This window comes from Prunus mume, linkage group LG5 (assembly GCF_029339155.1).
Source record: "Prunus mume cultivar Tortuosa linkage group LG5, ASM2933915v1, whole genome shotgun sequence".
NCBI lineage: Eukaryota > Viridiplantae > Streptophyta > Magnoliopsida > Rosales > Rosaceae > Prunus > Prunus mume.
Genome location: NC_142702.1, coordinates 24,759,262 through 24,776,894, shown reverse-complemented (window position 1 = coordinate 24,776,894; position 17,633 = coordinate 24,759,262). Strand labels below are relative to the sequence as shown.

Below are 17,633 nucleotides of genomic sequence, written 5' to 3'. Positions count from 1 at the left end.
ATCTAAGCAAAGCTATTCGAGCACATTATTATTATAATTTTACAGCTAAGTATTGCGTGCAACAAATGAAACATGTGGTTCCCCACATTCCTACTTTCACTTTGGTGCAAAATGTGACACATCAACTCTTAAGAATCCACTTAACTAGGTACTAGAAGGATTATTATTATTATTTTTTAATTATATTTTTTTTTCCTTCTTTCATGCGATCCACGATGATTGTTGTGATGTTTGCTTGTTCATGTTCAAAGAACAATTTTGACTTTACTGCCTTCTAAAAAGCTCAAATGGTTAAGGATCAAGTAAAGGGATCAAAGTCAAAGATTTGGTTTGACATGTAATTAAATTTAGGATGCCATTTTATAATCAACATTATTCGGATAAGACATTAACGTACGCGAAGAATTCATCTTTGTGATTCTTCAAGAACCACAAAGAAAATTATAAGGTTAAGGAAAAAATATATATGGCCTTAGGGAAAAAATATATATGGCCTTAGTCAAATCGAATGTGCTCCCCTTTCCCCTTCTTGTAATTTAAATTAGCCAAAATAACTTGAACATGCATGTCAATGATCATGTACCAAAAACATAATTACAACATAAGAACTTTTTTATATAAAAATATATATATATGAAGACACATTATAACTTGTAATAATTTCCTTAAAAGAAGAACAAAAATATATATATAACTTGTGCCACTTTCATAGATTTAAGTGAATCACAAAATAGGGTTTAGGGAAGGTGGTTGGGAAAAATAAGTTCCCTACTTACAAAAGCAAGAGAGAAAAGATGCTGCCTTGATATTTATTCTCATATATTATTAAAATATTATGGAAAATGGCCGACCAAACACGTCAAAACAGTGCTTGCATTATTATTTCACGTTTGGATTATTGGACCTCCCAAAAAAAAAATATAAACATATGCAGAAGCTGCGTCCACGTTTAGTCACACGTGAGAAAACTAAAGGCACACTTGTAAATAGATGAAAAAGCATGAGTATTTTCATATTGGTACGTAAGGAGGGGAAGCAGCCACGTCAGTCCGAACCTTGAAACCTCGTAAACTTGCCGACAAATACCCCAGAAGCAATTATTTCTTATCTACTTCTTCCCCCAATTGGGTACTCTCTATCAATTTCTTCAATCATCATCCCACTTGCACACAAATATTATTTTATTTCATTTTATTAATATATTATTATGCAATTATTTAGATTTTAATTGACCCTACACTTCAAAATAATTTATTTTTTATTTACAAAAAAAGAAAAAGAAAAAGGCCACCCATGTCTATCTATCTATATGCTTACATTAATATTTGATTAGGGGGTTTGGTGTTTAAGGTTCTCCCTAATTGGATAGTTTGTCAATATTTTTTTACATTGACCTTGTACTTTCTGGTGACTAAAATATCATAGGAAGTTAACAATATCTAGCCTTTGTTGTTTTAAAAAAATTATAAATTGGTTTTCAGCTGCACTAATGCACAAGGATCAATGATTTTACTTATTAATATTGTGTGCTTAGTATTTTAATAGAATTCCTATGATATCATGAGTGACGTATTTTCACAATTGGATTCATGTGCCTCGTATTCGATCACACGAACATTTTTTAATTTTAAAATTGACAATTTTAAACACGACAAAAGGAACGTTAATCGAAATCGAATCAAGCATAATATGCGGGGAAGAATATGGTTGATTTGTACATGACCATTAACATGAATTAGGGGTTTATATCGGTTCGAAACTAATACAATTTTATCAATTCACATCTGATCCAGTATAGATTGGATTATAATTTTTTCAATTCAATTTGATCACATTAGATGTTTAAATCCAATCCGATTCGATCCAAGTGATATTGGATTGGATTGGATTGGATTGATAATCGGTTTTCATAATGAAATATGAAACATTTATTGTCAAGTTTAATATAATCAAATATTTTAATATACATAAATGTAAAATATAAATGAAATACTAGATAATTTATTTTAATTTTAAAATATATTAAACATAACTCCATCAAATTACTTAAAATGTGTATAACTTTCTTAATGAAAATTACCTAATTAGCAAAATAAGCATGGAACTAACTAAATTATATTTGATTGGATCCTCACAAGCAAAGCAACCATCTGATCCAATCATGTCAATTATAGAAATTAGGAATCCAATTCAATCCGCCTAATCATCGAAATCAATTAAAAATGAATTGAATTTGGACAGATTGGATCTTGCACACCCCCTAACATGAATAGTAGACATATCATGTTAGTGTTCAATAAAAACAACTGAATTATGAGATGATGAAAATGAATTTATTTTTTCCATATTCATAACGTATATAAGATATAGTACCCTACACATTTGAATATGGGAGGTTCTAGAGATCATTATGCAAGGCGTGCGGAAATATTACATCATTAACGTCATCAATCATGCAGCGAAAAACCAAAAACAAAAACAAAAAACAAAAAACAAGAAAACAAGAGGTATCATTATTCAATGGTTTGTTCTAGTATTCGATAGGTTGATTGGACCAAACGAAAAGAAAGGTATTGATAGATGGACAGTTTAAGATATTTACTAGAAGAAAGTTACAAGGGACACCCATTATAAGATATTTTACAAGGGATTTTAAGGTAGAAAGAAGAGGAGGACGGAAGAGGATTACCAGAAGAGGAAAGGTTCGTCCTACGCGTGCGTGGGTATGAATGATTCTCCTGCTTCTGTCAAACATTTTGTTTCCTTATCAAGCCAATGTACGGCTCAGATTTGGTCGTCTTCTTCTACTCATATTTTTATTTCTTGGGTCCAGTTCATTGGTGGTTGGCATGATTAATTTTAATTAATTTAATTAATAATATTATTAATAAAGCCACTGCCATGACAACTGACAACTGATAAGAGCCCTTGTCTGTCTTCATTAAGGTTTCTCTCTCGATCACTATCTGTTTTTCTTTATCGAGTTATCAGACTACATATGTGGTTGGCTATGGCTTGCCTCCAAATAAATAAATAAATAAACAAGGAAGCAGTTGGCTCCTTTTATTATACTCATCTGCCTTCCTCTTTATGTATATAGATTTATTTTTGTGAATCTAGACTGATAGTTAAACTTTAAGATATTAGGGCCTCGTTTGTTAGGCAAAAGTAGACTAGACTAGACTAGCAAACTGCCCAATTTGGTTGCATCTTTTGTTTCTCAAGCAAGGGGTGTTCATCGGTAAGATAAGGTGAGCACCGATTGGCTTTTTGATAATCTAGCTAAAAATGTAAACTTTACTATCCATTATCAATAAAATCTCTCTTATTGTTTGTCAAAAAAATAAAAATAAAATGAATATTGTTATCTAACTTGGAGGATTACAAAGAACTATTCAAAAGAGGTTGATGGATAAAATTTATCCATTATATCCCTCAATTTTCAAAAGGATTAATCAAATGCAAAGTCTTTTTATGAAGTTGTGAATATCTAAATCGAGTTTGTTTTAATAGCAATTGGAAATCAAGTTTATTTAATTATGTAATACGATCTCATTATGTAATTTGGGTCCAACTTTCTTTCTTCTTCTTTTAAAATGAAAATAAAAATAAAAGATGATGTTTATTGATGAAAAAAAGTTCAAAGCTTAAGCAACTAAAGTGTCAAATGTGGGCAAATTTTCTCTAGTGACTAAACACAACATCAAGTTGAATTGATTTAGAGAGAATCATGTGCGACCCACAAAAGGACTAAAATCCCAAATTTATCATCTAGAAGCACACATACTCGAACATGTAATATGGATTCCCCGCACATAAGGAAAAACGCCATATTTGCATTGAAAACCAAAAGCTAAAAAGAAATAAAACATCATAAAGATAATATAAAACACATCAAACTCCTAAAGAGTTTATAAAAATTATTAGACATAAACAAACTAAGAAGCATGACCAACACTCCCGAATAGAGCCATAGTAACTGCTAAATTAGGAACTTTTATGTCCAAAATGAAATTAATATTGTATGATATCATATAAGATGTAATTTAAATTTTCAAGCCACAACACCAAAATTGTGGTCCACGAAGACAAAGACATATACAACTTTTTTTTTTCAGTGCAACTTTAAAGCCGGACTCAACCATATCAAACACGTGATTCTCTTTCTTTCTAGTCCCTTCATGTATAATAAAGATAAATTAGTTTTTTTTAAAAAAATCCCACCTCATCCCGATAGACCCAAAACCTCTGGTATGAGTACAGTACACAAGAGAATATTTGCTTTTTCTAAAAGAAAGTAAAAAAGATAAACCTTTGCTTTTGTAAACCGTCAGTCATGTTTTTAAGGAAAGGACAAATCCGTATAAATGACCGTTCATCGTCCGTTTCCTTGTCCTTTCCTCCCCCCAACAGGCAAAGACCACTTCAACAAGATAAAAAATGCGTGAAAAATTGAAAAAAAAAATATATAAAATTTTGTGGATTAATTTTTTATGCTTTAGTTTTTAAGAATATATTGTAATGTTCAATACGTACCTGAAATGTTTTAGTGAATTCAATTATTTCTAAATAATAATAAATAAGTTGACGAACAAAAAACAGCTAAGATTATTGTGCAAATATCACTTTTATAATTAAAATTTCAACTTTTTGGATAAAAGAAGTGTTTTCTTTTTCTAATTTCATTATCATAACCAACTTATTTTCTGTCAAATCAGTTTGTACTATGAACCTCATTCGTTTACAATTAATAAACAACTATCATACCATATATCGCTTTAGTTGGTATTAAAAAACTGCTATTGTGATGCATATATTATTACTCATATTCTAATATGTATCACATGTGTGTCAACGTTCTTACCCGTACTTCATGAAACGAATAAGAATATCTAAACAAATACTATATTTTATGAATCCAAATGACATCCTTCATGACATACTCCATTTGCCACGTCCACAAAGATCTATATTTGCACAAGCATTATGCTCTAAACAAAACATAACTAAAGCCATAAAAACATTGTTTTTTTTTGGGTAAAATGCCAAGAACATTGCTATGCTAGAAATTATATAGTTTTGGTCACATTTTTTCTTTGGTTTGTGAGGAGGAGGGGGGCCGGAGCTAGCTAGGCTAGCTATTTTAGGTGATTACCAAGCCCTACTTTGGATTTAATGAACCCCTTCTCTATATATGGGGACCATCATATAACCCAATTGAGAAATAAATCAAGACCCTTTTGAATATTTAATTTTTGCTATAAAAATAAATAAATATTATAAAAGAGTGGTCCTCCAAAATAAAGGGTATACCTATGGACCTATGGACCTATGGATGGATCTATGGTTAATGATATATATTGTCAAGTCGCCTATCAAATTTCATTATTATTTTTGGCAGGCACCCATACTCTGATACCTCCGTCCATCCTTTTGGAGAGGTTTTGAGCCAGTCATGTGTGCCGCGTACCTCCTGGTCCCCACGGATATATGAATATTGCCGTAATTTGATCTTCGCGTGAGAATTCACATATGCCGACTTGTCTGTGTGACCGTCCTAAAACTGTTGAAAGTCAAACCTGCGACTTTTCCTGTTTTAGGAAAGGGGAAATTGCCTGCCCTTTTCTAACATTGTAATCTAAAAACAATCAAGTACAAAAATATTCATGCAAGGCTTTCTAATTTTGGATGGCTCTTTGTACAACACAGATTTATGTTTTGTTTAATTACTTTGGTTACACAATATTTGTTTGTTCTAAGTTCAATCATTCTTTTCTTTTTCTTCGACAAGAAATTTCTATGAATTGGGCGTAGTGTGCTATGTTGGATGCACACAATATACATATATATATAAATTATCTTTTATGGATATTCAGATATTATTATCTTGCGTGCGGCTCCTCTTTACTTTCCTCTTTATTTACAATAACATTCGCACGATAACAACGTACAAACATTCGGATGAGAGAATAACTCTATATATATTGGGTGGTACTAATTGAAATTGTGTAGTTGTTATTGTATCAATTGATTTATAAATTATAAGACACAAAAAATCCCAAAATTCCAACAAACTTTTTGCTGTCTTTGGATTGGACGATGGTGGTGAGTGAAAATGACATCACATGACCATTTACAATGCCAAAAATTAATGTGATTCCCAATTTTGTACAACGCACTAAAATGGATAGCTAAGATCCATTTTAAATCATTCATAAATCAATTTCATTTTCTAGTGCATGTCCCTTTTTGGAAAAGAAAGAAACATCAATCCTTTGATCTAATCGGCTGTCTTAAGCATGAATCGTGCCGACCTTTTTCTTTAAAAAAATAATAATAATAAATTGAGATTGCGTTCATAATTCAGTCAAAAACATCATTATAAAAAAAATTATTCATGCAAAAAATTCTCATGTGTTCATATATTTGAAGTGAAATCTAGGGATATAGTGAGTCATTTTCTTTTCTAAACTTGTATAGTTAGGTAGAATCATACTGTCAGAATGCAAATGTAAGTCATACATTAAGAGTGCTGCTAAACGAACCCTAAAATTAATTGAGTACACCCTATAATATAAGTTAACCCTAATATTTTCATCAAAATATAAAATTAACTAAGTACACCTTATTTAACTACAAAAAATAGCCATGGTACAACACTCTAATACCAATCCTAAACAAAGTTTCTCTTTTTACATGAATTTGTACCATCTTTTCAGATTTTAGGTTTTATCAAAATCTTTAATTTCGTAATACCAATCTTAAACTAAACTAATACTCGATACGTTATTCGTGAGCACCAAGCATTACGAAGACTTTTCTACGTATGATAAGGGTTGAATATAGTGAATAAGGTGTACTTATTTAAATTTTATTTGTTTCATAATTCAATATATGTTGTTTGGTCATTTTATATTAGGTAAATTAGTAATTCAATAAATAGTTTGGTAGTATGGTGTACTTAGTTAATTTTAGGATTCGTTTAGCAGCACTCTACATGAATGATAGAAACAACTCCAACAATGATTCGTCTTTATAGTCTATGAATGTAAATATTTTATCCGGTACATTTTTTTATAAATATTATATGAAAATATATGTATGAACAATCCAGTACCTTTATGCTATTCCTCTTGTGGTTCTTTTTAGGTTAGGTCAAGTCAGTTCACTGTTGAAGTGGTAATCAAACCTACCTGATTTGATCTGCCTTGATTCACATTAACATTCATACCAAGAAAATCGACTGGGGGAGGGGGAGTTTACTTTTTAACTTCCTTAAATTTGCTTTGACTCCTTTCAATAATTATGGAGGTGGAAAATGATATAACAAGAGGGAAAAAACCAAAATGGTATAAATAAATAAATAGACAAATAATAATATAATATGCCAAAGTGCAACACCCATTCCAAGTGTAACTGTTCACTTCCTTCGCACAGCTAGCTAACACGTCCCCCATCTCTTTCTTTTTAGCCCCTTGAAAGAGTTTTTCCTCAACCAGTTTCTTATGCCCATATAGCTAGCCTACCTCTCTCAGCCTCTCATCAAACCACTATTTGCTTCTCTCTCTCTCTCTCTCTCTCTCTCAGACTCCCCAACAAAATTTACTTCATTTTTCCATGTTGGTTTTATTTTCTTGAATCAAAATTGGGTTGTGCAACTGGGTTCTTGGCATCAAAGATTCTAAGCTAGCTAATGCAAAAGCAACCCTGCTCCCAAAATCAATAGCTACATTTTTTTTTTCCTTCTGAAACAGAGGTAAAAGAACACAGAAATTATGTTGGATCTTAATGTTAACATCACTCTCACCACTGATGCCAGCTTTGATTATGAAAAGGCAAAAGATATGGAGGTCGAGGAGCTTCCACAGGGCTCAAGGACCCAAATGGAAGACTCCGGGACCTCAAACTCCTCCGTTGTCAATGCCGAAGAAGCTCCGACTCCGAGCAATGCCGGCGAGGAAGACTCAACTAACAACACTACCTCATCCTTCATCTTTGATATCTTGAAGAAAGACAAAGACGGTCTCTGCAATACTACCTATTACGGTGAGGCCAAAGACCAAAACCCATCTCTACAATTCGTGACAAGGTCGCTTTTTCCGGTGACCGGAGACGGCGGCGGAGGCAAGGAGGCAGAGTGTGGGTTGGGATTGTCTTCGGCGTCGTCGACGGCAAGGCCTCAGTGGCTGAACTTGTCGTTTGCTGAGTCTGGTGGCCAAGCTCAGGCTGAGCTGAGAATTATGCAACAGAAAAAACCGCAGCCTAGGAAAAGCAGAAGGGGGCCGAGATCTCGGAGCTCTCAGTACCGCGGGGTCACGTTTTACCGGAGAACAGGGCGGTGGGAATCGCATATATGGTGTGTTCTTCTGAGCAATGACTAGATTGATCATCATTAGTTAAACTAAACGGTTAATCTTGTTTAATAAATTTCGTTTCTTTTCTGGTGTGTAGGGATTGTGGGAAGCAGGTATATTTAGGTGAGCAGATGATCATAACATGATTTTTTGAGCAAATTAAATTCATGGTTTTGTGGTCTTGGATCTAAATTGAATTGGGTTTTGCTTGGTTTTGTTGTAGGTGGATTTGATACTGCTCATTCTGCAGCTAGGTGAGTGCATATTTTCCTTTCTGTGAAGAACATATTTGCTTGGTTTATGGTTTGTTTAGTTTTTTGCTAAATTGGGTTTAATTTAATGATTTCAGAGCATATGATCGGGCTGCAATCAAGTTTAGGGGAGTTGATGCTGATATCAATTTTACTTTAGGCGATTATGAGGAAGATATGAAACAGGTACATAGAATGTGCCTATGTTTAATGACTGGTTAACTACATGAATTGTTTTTTGGTGGGTTTTGGATTAATTTTACATTGCTTACTAAATTTGCAGCTGGGGCATCTGAATAAAGAAGAATTTGTGCACGTGCTTCGTCGCCAAAGCACCGGAGCCTCGCGTGGGAATTCAAAATACAGAGGTGTAGCTCTGCCCAAATGTGGTGGTGCTGGTGGTAGATGGGAAGCTAGGATGGCACAATTTTCTGAGAAAAAGTGAGAACCAAAGCCCCCCTTTAACTGAAGCTAACTTTCAGCTGAATTTATGGCTTTTAAAAAAAAAATCTGATATAAATGTGTATTTGATTTTGCTGAATTTCAGGGTCTTTGAGAAGGAGGGCATCAAATGCAACGCAGGAAGAGAAGCAGCAGCAGTTACCAACTTTGTTGACCCTAGCATCTATGAAGGGGAGGTGGTTTTAGATGCAAGCATTGAAGGTACTAAATGAAACCCATGTCTGTTGTCTCATATTGGTTTTGTGTCTTAGTACAAGATGACAAAACAAGCCCCCACCAGCCACTCATGGAATGCAATGAATTTGGTTTTGCTGTAAATGCAGGCAGTGGCCATAACCTTGATCTCAGCCTTGGGATTTCTCAGCCTTCTTCTGGTCAAAAGGGCAATGGCAATCTGGGGGATTTTCAATTTCGTAACAAAGAGAGGCCAATGGTGTGTTTTTGTTTCCTAATTTTAGTAATTTTTTTATGTGTTTTTGTTTTTGTAGGTTTATATGCAAATCATTTTCATTTTGTTTAGATATTTTTTAATGCATGTGGCTATTGTCAGCAGCCCTTTTGTAACTTTAGCCTCCTAGCTGTTGATAATTAATAGGTTTCCTCTTCTGCAGGTTAATGGTTCTGCTGCTTCTGCAGCTGTGGGGCAAACCCCTCATGTTCTAACAATGTTAGCCAAGCATCCTGCCTTATATTCTGGGATGTATCCAGGTTTCTTACAAAAACATGAGGTACTTTTACTTCTCGTCTTTTTCAGCACCAAATTGTTTGTTTTGTTTTGGAGATAGATGAATGGTAATTAATTCTAGCTTCTAGAAGTTTAGAAACTGTAATTTATATATGCATGCCAATTACTGCTATTGCTTCTGCAATGAAACACAGTAATTTCCATTGTCCTCTGGTTAAAAAGTACAGAGTAGTAGTAATTTTTCAACTTTAACAGATTTGGTCAGATAATTTTGAACCCCCTCCTTGTGATCACTAGATTGAATTTCCTTTGCATTGCATTCTTGCAGAACCATGAAACTATAGGAAGCACCTCACTTGATGGATATTGATCCAAAGTTTCAATCTATTCATTTCAAATCTGTACAGAAAATTAATGATGTTGAATAAACTTTTGCTTTTAGGAAATGGATTCAGATCACAACAGAGCCCAAGCTGTTTCTTCACCGAGATATACAAACTGGGCATGGCAAGTGCATGGAAACAGCCAGAGTGTTAGCCCAGTGCAAGTGTTTTCTATTGCAGCATCATCAGGATTCCCATCTTCTATGGCTTCTACAGCTCCTCCAGCAGCTAATTATTTTCCACCAAACTTCCAAGGCAGTGCCTACAACGTCGGCCGCCTTCCTTTTCCTACCCCATCCACCATGTAATTGTGCTTTTGAAAGGCTAGGTGTGCAGAACTTGACAAAGACACAATAGTCTGTAATGTGCAGAGATGTTTTCGTTTTGTATGTTGTCTCATATTATCAAACATAGATTGCTATATATTAGCTCTGTAACATTTCCCTTGTAACTGTTGTATATGAGCTTCATTATCCAAATGAGGGTTGTCAATCAAGTAAAAGGGTTCTTATATTTGCAATTGCAGTGGAAAAACATTAATGTATGCAAAGCACATTGTTCGCGTAAATTATCATGTGGATTCTATACACTACGTGACATGCCACAGGTGATACACAATAATTTTTTCTCCTGTGTCCGTGTATGAAATACTCAGTTGTGACAAAAAGCTTGAATTATTCAATTTTGTTAATATGTGGCGTTGGGTCAACTTCAAGCCATCTAAGTTGCATGATAGAGAGAAGAAAGATGGTAGTAGATGCTGATGCTCACTCAACCTTCAACCCATACCCGAATCAACCTAACTTTATTTGACTTGTAGTAACCTAACGGATGAAGGAAAAATAAGAAGTCTCTAGATATGCTGTGTGCCTTCTTTTGATACAAACGATATTGAGGAAGGTAGTTTTCTCATACACCCACTGTCAAGGTGCGATTGGATTTGAACTTGAGATCATTGGTCTTCAAAATAAGACTCTTTCTTTTTTTGGGTTACATTGGGAGGAAAGAAACCCCTTGGGGTTTCAAACCTGGGCGTCCCTGCTCTCGACTAAGCTAGACTCCTAAGTTTTTATAACAACGCTACCTATATTTTTTCTAAGGACGAGACAATTTTTCTTGTTGGGGCAATGAATTGCAAAACACCACAATAACACTAGGGGCATAGAAGCATAGGTTGGCTCCTGGCTAAGGCCGTTTAATAAGCCCACCAAAAGAAAGTTAGTCCTAGCCCGTCAACCTACCTCCAAGACCCCAACTTGTAATCTGACTATGGTTAACCTATTAGGAATCTCCGGGTCTACGCTTATTTTCTGAAGCATTTCGTCGCTTACTAAGCCCTTCCTTGTCTCTAATCGAAGCAATTGGATGTTCGACTAAGGCCTATAGGCTATATGACATGACTAATCAATAGAAATACTCTAACACTCCACCTTTGACAAATCATCATTTGTCAGGACTATTCAAAGTGAGTTCCTTAGCTTGGACAGGCCATTTAGTTCATGTCGCTATTTCCGGATCTCTCCCCCGGATGAACCATATAGCCAAGAGAAACCATGAACCATAATAGAAGAGCTTGCCCCACCCACGAGTAAATACTTCGTAGTAGCCTCAATATTGCATAACATTTGGGGTGTACATCGATTCGAAACCAATACAATTTCACCAATTTGCATCTAATTCAATATGGATTGTATTATAATTTTTCCAATCCAATCCAATCTGATCCGATCCAATTGATATTGAATTGGATTGGATTGGATAATCGGTTTTCATAATGAAAAACAATACTAATGAAATTTGAAACATTTATCGTTAAGTTTAATATCATCAAGAATAATGCTACTTTTACCACATTCCCTTACCACCTTATATAGCAAATAAGGTAGACAACCATATCAATTAAATGAATTTAACATTTTCTTTTCTTTTATGATTTATTGACACTTTTTAATTGATGTGTTTGTCCACTTCATCAGCCACATAAGGTAGTATGAGAATGTGGTATACAAATGGGGTAAGAATAACATTACTCTATAATCAAACATTTTAATAGACGTAAATGTAAAATATAAAAGAAATGTTAGAGAAAATTATTTTGATTTTATAATATATTAAACATAACTCCAACAAATAAGCATGAAACTAACTACATTGGATTAGATTGGATCCTCACAAGTAAATCCGCCAACCGATCCAGTCATGTCGGTTTTGGAAATTAGGGATCGAATCCAATATGCCAAATTATCGAAACCAATTAAAATTGGACTGTATTGAAATGAATTAGTTATTTAGGCAGATTGGATTGGATCTTGCACCCCTACATAATATGACTTAAATTTAATACGAAGTTAACGCCTTAAGATGCAATATTTATTTTACATGAACAATAAACCTGCATGGAGTATTACATTCTTAGCACATCAAATTTGATAAGAAACCAACAAGGTAACATGAACAATAAACGTACTAAGGGTTTTACGTTCTCAATTTGTTATTTTTTTTTGTTAGGTAATGAACATATGTAGTCAAATTTAGGACATATTTCAATATTGAATAAAGAAAATACGATTAGACTAAAAGTTAGTTGATTTCACAATTGAATTGTTCTTCCTATAATATTTCGAATATAAAAGCCAATTTATGATTGTCAATTTGAACCAAAAAAAAAAAAAAAAAATCCATTGTCAATCATAATATTGGCTTACAAAACTCTCCAATTTATATTTCATTTAAACTAATTGTAATTCTTGAAATAAGGAAATAAATAAGGTCAGAAGATTTTCCTATGTAGAAAATTTGTAGTTAAAATTGCCACTCGATAATCCCCGAGTAGGTATCAGTGACTCGGTGAGAACTCAGTCGTCTTCTCCCAAAAGCCCAAACCAAAAATGCGGCGCGCCATAGACGCCCACCTCAAGGCCACCCGTCTCTTTCCCTCTCTCTCTTCTCTTTCTTCGTCTTCGTCTTCTTCGCCTACACCTCTCCTCTCCGTCCGTACAATCCTAACCTTACCCCATCCTCAAAATCCTTCCATTTCCAAAACCCTAAACCTCCACTCAATCACCACGTCTTGGTGTTCCTCGATTCCAAGTCTCAGAAGCCAACCCCAAATCGGCTCCAATTTCAACGTCCTTGTCGTACGCTGCGTTTCATCTGTCCCGCATGCAGACACATTGGAGTGGAACGAGCCGCTCTCGTGCTCGGAGGTCGGCGATGGCCACAAAGCGATGGTGGACGAAAATGCTAAGCCCTCTATCCCTGTTAGAGCCTACTTTTTCTCTACCAGGTTTGTTTTTAGCTTTTATTTTTTAAATTTAGTAAATTTGTTTTGAAAATGTCCCCGAAAATGTTTGGGGAAATGTAAAGACAAAGAATTGCACTGATTAGGTGTTCATATTGTTTATGATGAGTGGATGATTTTAATTTCTTTTGGTTTATTAATGGTTTCTATTTGTTTTTTAACATGTAATAGTGTGGATTTGAGAAGCTTAGTGGAACAGAACAGGCTGAATTTTATCCCACCAACATCGCGTATGACTAATTACGTTGTGTTTAGGTTCGGCGAGCCGTCGGATTCTAACAACGTAAGTTTACCATGTTTTCTTGGTTTGCAGTGATTTTAGTTTTGCAAAGAAAAGGATCATGATACCTTTACCACAGAGTGGGTAATAATATAATATGGTAACTTTTTAAGCTGATTTCTTCCATAGTGGCTTGCTTCTATTGCTTTCCTACAATTTACGCAAATGTTCGGTATCTGCCTGCAAATGATACAATAAGTTGAATGCTTTCTTTGTTTCAGGGTTTGGGTCTTAGTTTAAGTGGGAGTGACTGTTGCTACATGGTAGTTTTTCAGTATGGCTCCATTGTCTTGTTTAATGTCCGTGAACACGAGATCGATGGGTATTTGAAAATCGTGGAAAAACATGCATCAGGATTGCTACCTGAAATGAGAAAGGATGGTGAGACCCTATATATCAAATATATCTGTTTAACGATGCAGTTCATCAATTCTCCATTACTTAAATTTTTGGATTCATAATATTTCTGTTCTGAAAACATTTCACACGAGTTATTCTTTATTCATATAATATGAAAGAGCATAACTGTTCATAGATAAATTGATTTTATTGATATTAGAATAACTTGAAGTTTGTAATGGTACCTACTATTAGACAAATTTTGGGATGGTAAAAGATAAGTTCATATCAGTCTTGATGATTATTTACTGTACCCCACCTATATGTATGTCCTGCATGAGTAGCTTGCTGCAGATCAAAGCATCTACCCTTTTCAATTGTTGATGTTTTCAAGTGAAATCAATACTGTTAGACCATTACCTTCATTATTTTTTAATGTTGCAGTGGCATATCTTTTGTTTTCTGCTTCATGGTTGTTGCTCAATGGGCGAGGGTTACATTTTTGGGAAAGTTTTCAAATCTGAACTTTATTGTGTTATGAAATCATAGAGTATGAGGTGAGGAGAAGCCAACTTTGCACACTTGGATGGAAGGTGGATTGGATTACATAATGTTGCAGTACTTGAATGTTGATGGAATCCGTACCATTGGTAGTGTTCTTGGTCAAAGTATTGCTCTTGATTACTATGTGCGCCAGGTACGCTTCACGTAAGCTTTGGAGGTTCAACTTTGTGAAAATATAACTTGATGATTGATCCTCAGAACTTTGTTACTTTGTATAGGTTGATGGAATGGTTGCAGAATTTACTGACATTAATCGTGAAATGGAAACTACGGGAAAGTTTAAAATGAAGAGGAAAAAACTATTTCAGTTAGTGGGAAAGGCAAATTCTAATCTTGCTGATGTGATTCTTAAGCTTGGACTTTTTGAGAGGTATTGATTTTAAATTCAATATTATAGTTATTAATCTGAAACTTGTTTTTGGATTACATTGATCCTCCATAGCATGGAAGTAGTTATCTGTATGTATGATTGCAATTGGCTGGAAAAGTGAGTGGGAAAAGACAAAGAAACATCTTTCCCCTGTTCTTTTGTGAGTTGGTATAGGATGAAAGTGTTGATCTTAGAAGTTTTCATTTATCCAGAAATTGTATTACTCGACACTGTGCTATGGCCATATTTTGTAATGGGGCTTGTGTAGAAAGCTTTGTCGGAGATGAATTCTTTTCTTAAACGATTGTGTCCAAGATTATTGTTATTTGAAATTTCAGATGCTACCATATTCCAGCTGTTAGTTGTCTTTCGAGGCATTGGGAGTTGCAATATCAAATATTGTTATGATCTGTTATTTTATGTTTTTTCTGACTATATAATAGAAAATTCTATTAATATATGATTTAAACTTGTGGTGTGCAATTCCATAAATACTCTATGGCTTATATTTGTTAAGTTGTGGTTCAGACCGTCCATCGGGGAACCAACTGTTTTCTCTGTGTGATGTTTTTCTTTGAGGGTCTTATTACCACTCAGCTCTATCAAATAGCATTGAGCAACAGTGATTTCAAGATTCAGTTTTTCACTCTTTTAAGATATTTTAGTTTCCATGCATGTTTAGTCTAACTCATGAAACTGATTTTACAGATCAGACATTGCCTGGAAGGATGCCAAATATGCCCAGATATGGGAGTATCTCAGAGATGAATTTGAGTTAACTCAGAGATTTGCAAGTCTTGATTTTAAGTTGAAGTTCGTGGAGGTACAAGAAACATTTTATTGCTCAATACTGGTTACTAAATCTGGAGAACTGCTTTTCAGCTAATGTTTGATGTGGTGGTGACATTGTTTTTTTCTTCTTTGCAGCACAACATTCGCTTTCTTCAGGAAATTCTTCAAAATAGGAAGTCCGATTTTTTGGAATGGCTCATCATTGCGCTGATAGGTGCTGAAATTCTTCTATCTCTGTATGACATTGTCCACCGATCGGCACTTGCTACGCTTTAGCACTAACGATCAGTGACCCATGAGGTCAAACATGCCCTTATTGAATGTCCTGGTCTTTGTATATTTTACTGTCCCCTTCAATTTTGCTGCTGCGGCTTACACTTCTCATACATACCAGTTCAATTTATGTAATTAAGTTGATCTTATAATTTGATGATCATTGAATGTTATCTTCGTTTTGTCAAGTTTGTAAATATTCTCATTGAGCTTGGAAAAGCTTCCACTCAGCAAATAGTTTCCTTGTTCAGCTGTTTCATGTGAAACACATGTGAAACATGTAAAACATTCAATTGAATCTGCTTGAAGCACTCTAAAATTCAATAAGTTCCTTTATCTACTTCACCTAAATGCAACACACAAATTGTTTGAAGCATGTGAAAAACGTGTTTGGCTCCGTCGAACACTTTCAAAACATCCTTTGAATTAGGCTTGAGAGAGTGGCAATTGGCTAGAGATTTTTATTTTATTTTCTTGACAGGGTAATGTTCTAAAGGTTGTCAACCAAAAAGTAGAAGTTCCCGTGATTCAAGGTACTCTGATTTAGAGCACTTCTATCCCATTGTGTCATGGCAAAGGGTAATTGTAAGTAAGGGCACACAATATTCATATGAATAGTGACTGTCCCATCAATTTTTTGATGCATTCCTACCCAATTACCACGGCAACCTAAGAACAACTACTATTTACATGAGATATGATGAGAGAAATTTTTATGGATTTTGGTGTGGGAAGTGAGGAACATGGCCTAGGTATTTATAGAAAAAACTGATTTTTTTGGTATTTAAATTGGCCTCTGACATCAGCATGTCAACTTGCCCAGGCAGCAGCCCATGCAAGTCTTGCTTTTGGCTTGCCTAGTTTCGTGTGCCCACTTCTTACCATGGCAACTTATCCTTTGTTAGGGTTGTTTTTAGAGCTTAAGTCCCCTTTGGCAAAAATGGAGTGGAAGTGCTCTTCATGTTATGGATTAACAAATTTGAAAATGAGTGCAAGAAATTGGGCTTACTCCCCTAACCAATTGACCTAATCCACTTATGCTACTTCAGTATTATAGAATTGTAAGTGATGAGCTGATAGGTATAGTATACGCCTAGAATATTAATTGTGTATGCACTTAGTCTTAGAGAATGACGAGTGTAAGGCTGAAATAAGCCACATGTAATGATCCTAGAATATAACTAAATGAATGGGTGAGATGCAATGTTGCTTGTGTGCATCCAGCTAAGGCTAACAGTTATATAGTGCACGCTGTGTGTGCTCACATTTTTACAAAGATAGAGAATATACACTCCTTACCTTACCTTCTTAGGAGTAAGAGAGCATTATCAACACTATGCATTTTTCCTTATTCATTCTTCCCTTGTTTCTCTTTGCTTGTGAATCCCATAACTCAGTTAGAATCCCAAAACACTAACATGGCTTAGAGCCAGGTTGGGTTAATTGAATATGGGTATTTTTCAAAATTGTGAAATTGAGCTACATTTGTGCTCACTCAAGTTCGTGACGATCGTTGGAGCTCAATTGAAATATGAAACAAGCTGTTTTTGGTTACTTGAGATTAGAAATGTCTGGATCT

The 17,633-nt window shown here is 34.7% G+C and overlaps 2 protein-coding genes across 2 annotated transcripts; both read left to right on the top strand.

Moving 5' to 3' along the window:
* The first annotated feature begins 7,496 nt into the window (after window positions 1-7,496).
* Window positions 7,497-10,648, top strand: LOC103332421 (ethylene-responsive transcription factor RAP2-7). The gene is made up of 9 exons (XM_008235160.2): window positions 7,497-8,356; window positions 8,452-8,477; window positions 8,578-8,608; window positions 8,704-8,791; window positions 8,889-9,046; window positions 9,153-9,268; window positions 9,391-9,500; window positions 9,679-9,795; window positions 10,195-10,648. Exons 1-9 carry the CDS (start codon window positions 7,776-7,778, stop codon window positions 10,441-10,443), a joined length of 1,476 nt encoding a protein of 491 aa, XP_008233382.2. The 5' UTR covers window positions 7,497-7,775; the 3' UTR covers window positions 10,444-10,648.
* A 2,280-nt stretch (window positions 10,649-12,928) lies between these two features.
* Window positions 12,929-16,227, top strand: LOC103332420 (sporulation RMD1-like protein, putative (DUF155)). The gene is made up of 7 exons (XM_089052429.1): window positions 12,929-13,421; window positions 13,608-13,719; window positions 13,938-14,097; window positions 14,610-14,752; window positions 14,838-14,989; window positions 15,698-15,812; window positions 15,917-16,227. Exons 1-7 carry the CDS (start codon window positions 13,024-13,026, stop codon window positions 16,055-16,057), a joined length of 1,221 nt encoding a protein of 406 aa, XP_088908555.1. The 5' UTR covers window positions 12,929-13,023; the 3' UTR covers window positions 16,058-16,227.
* Window positions 16,228-17,633: the final 1,406 nt, after the last annotated feature.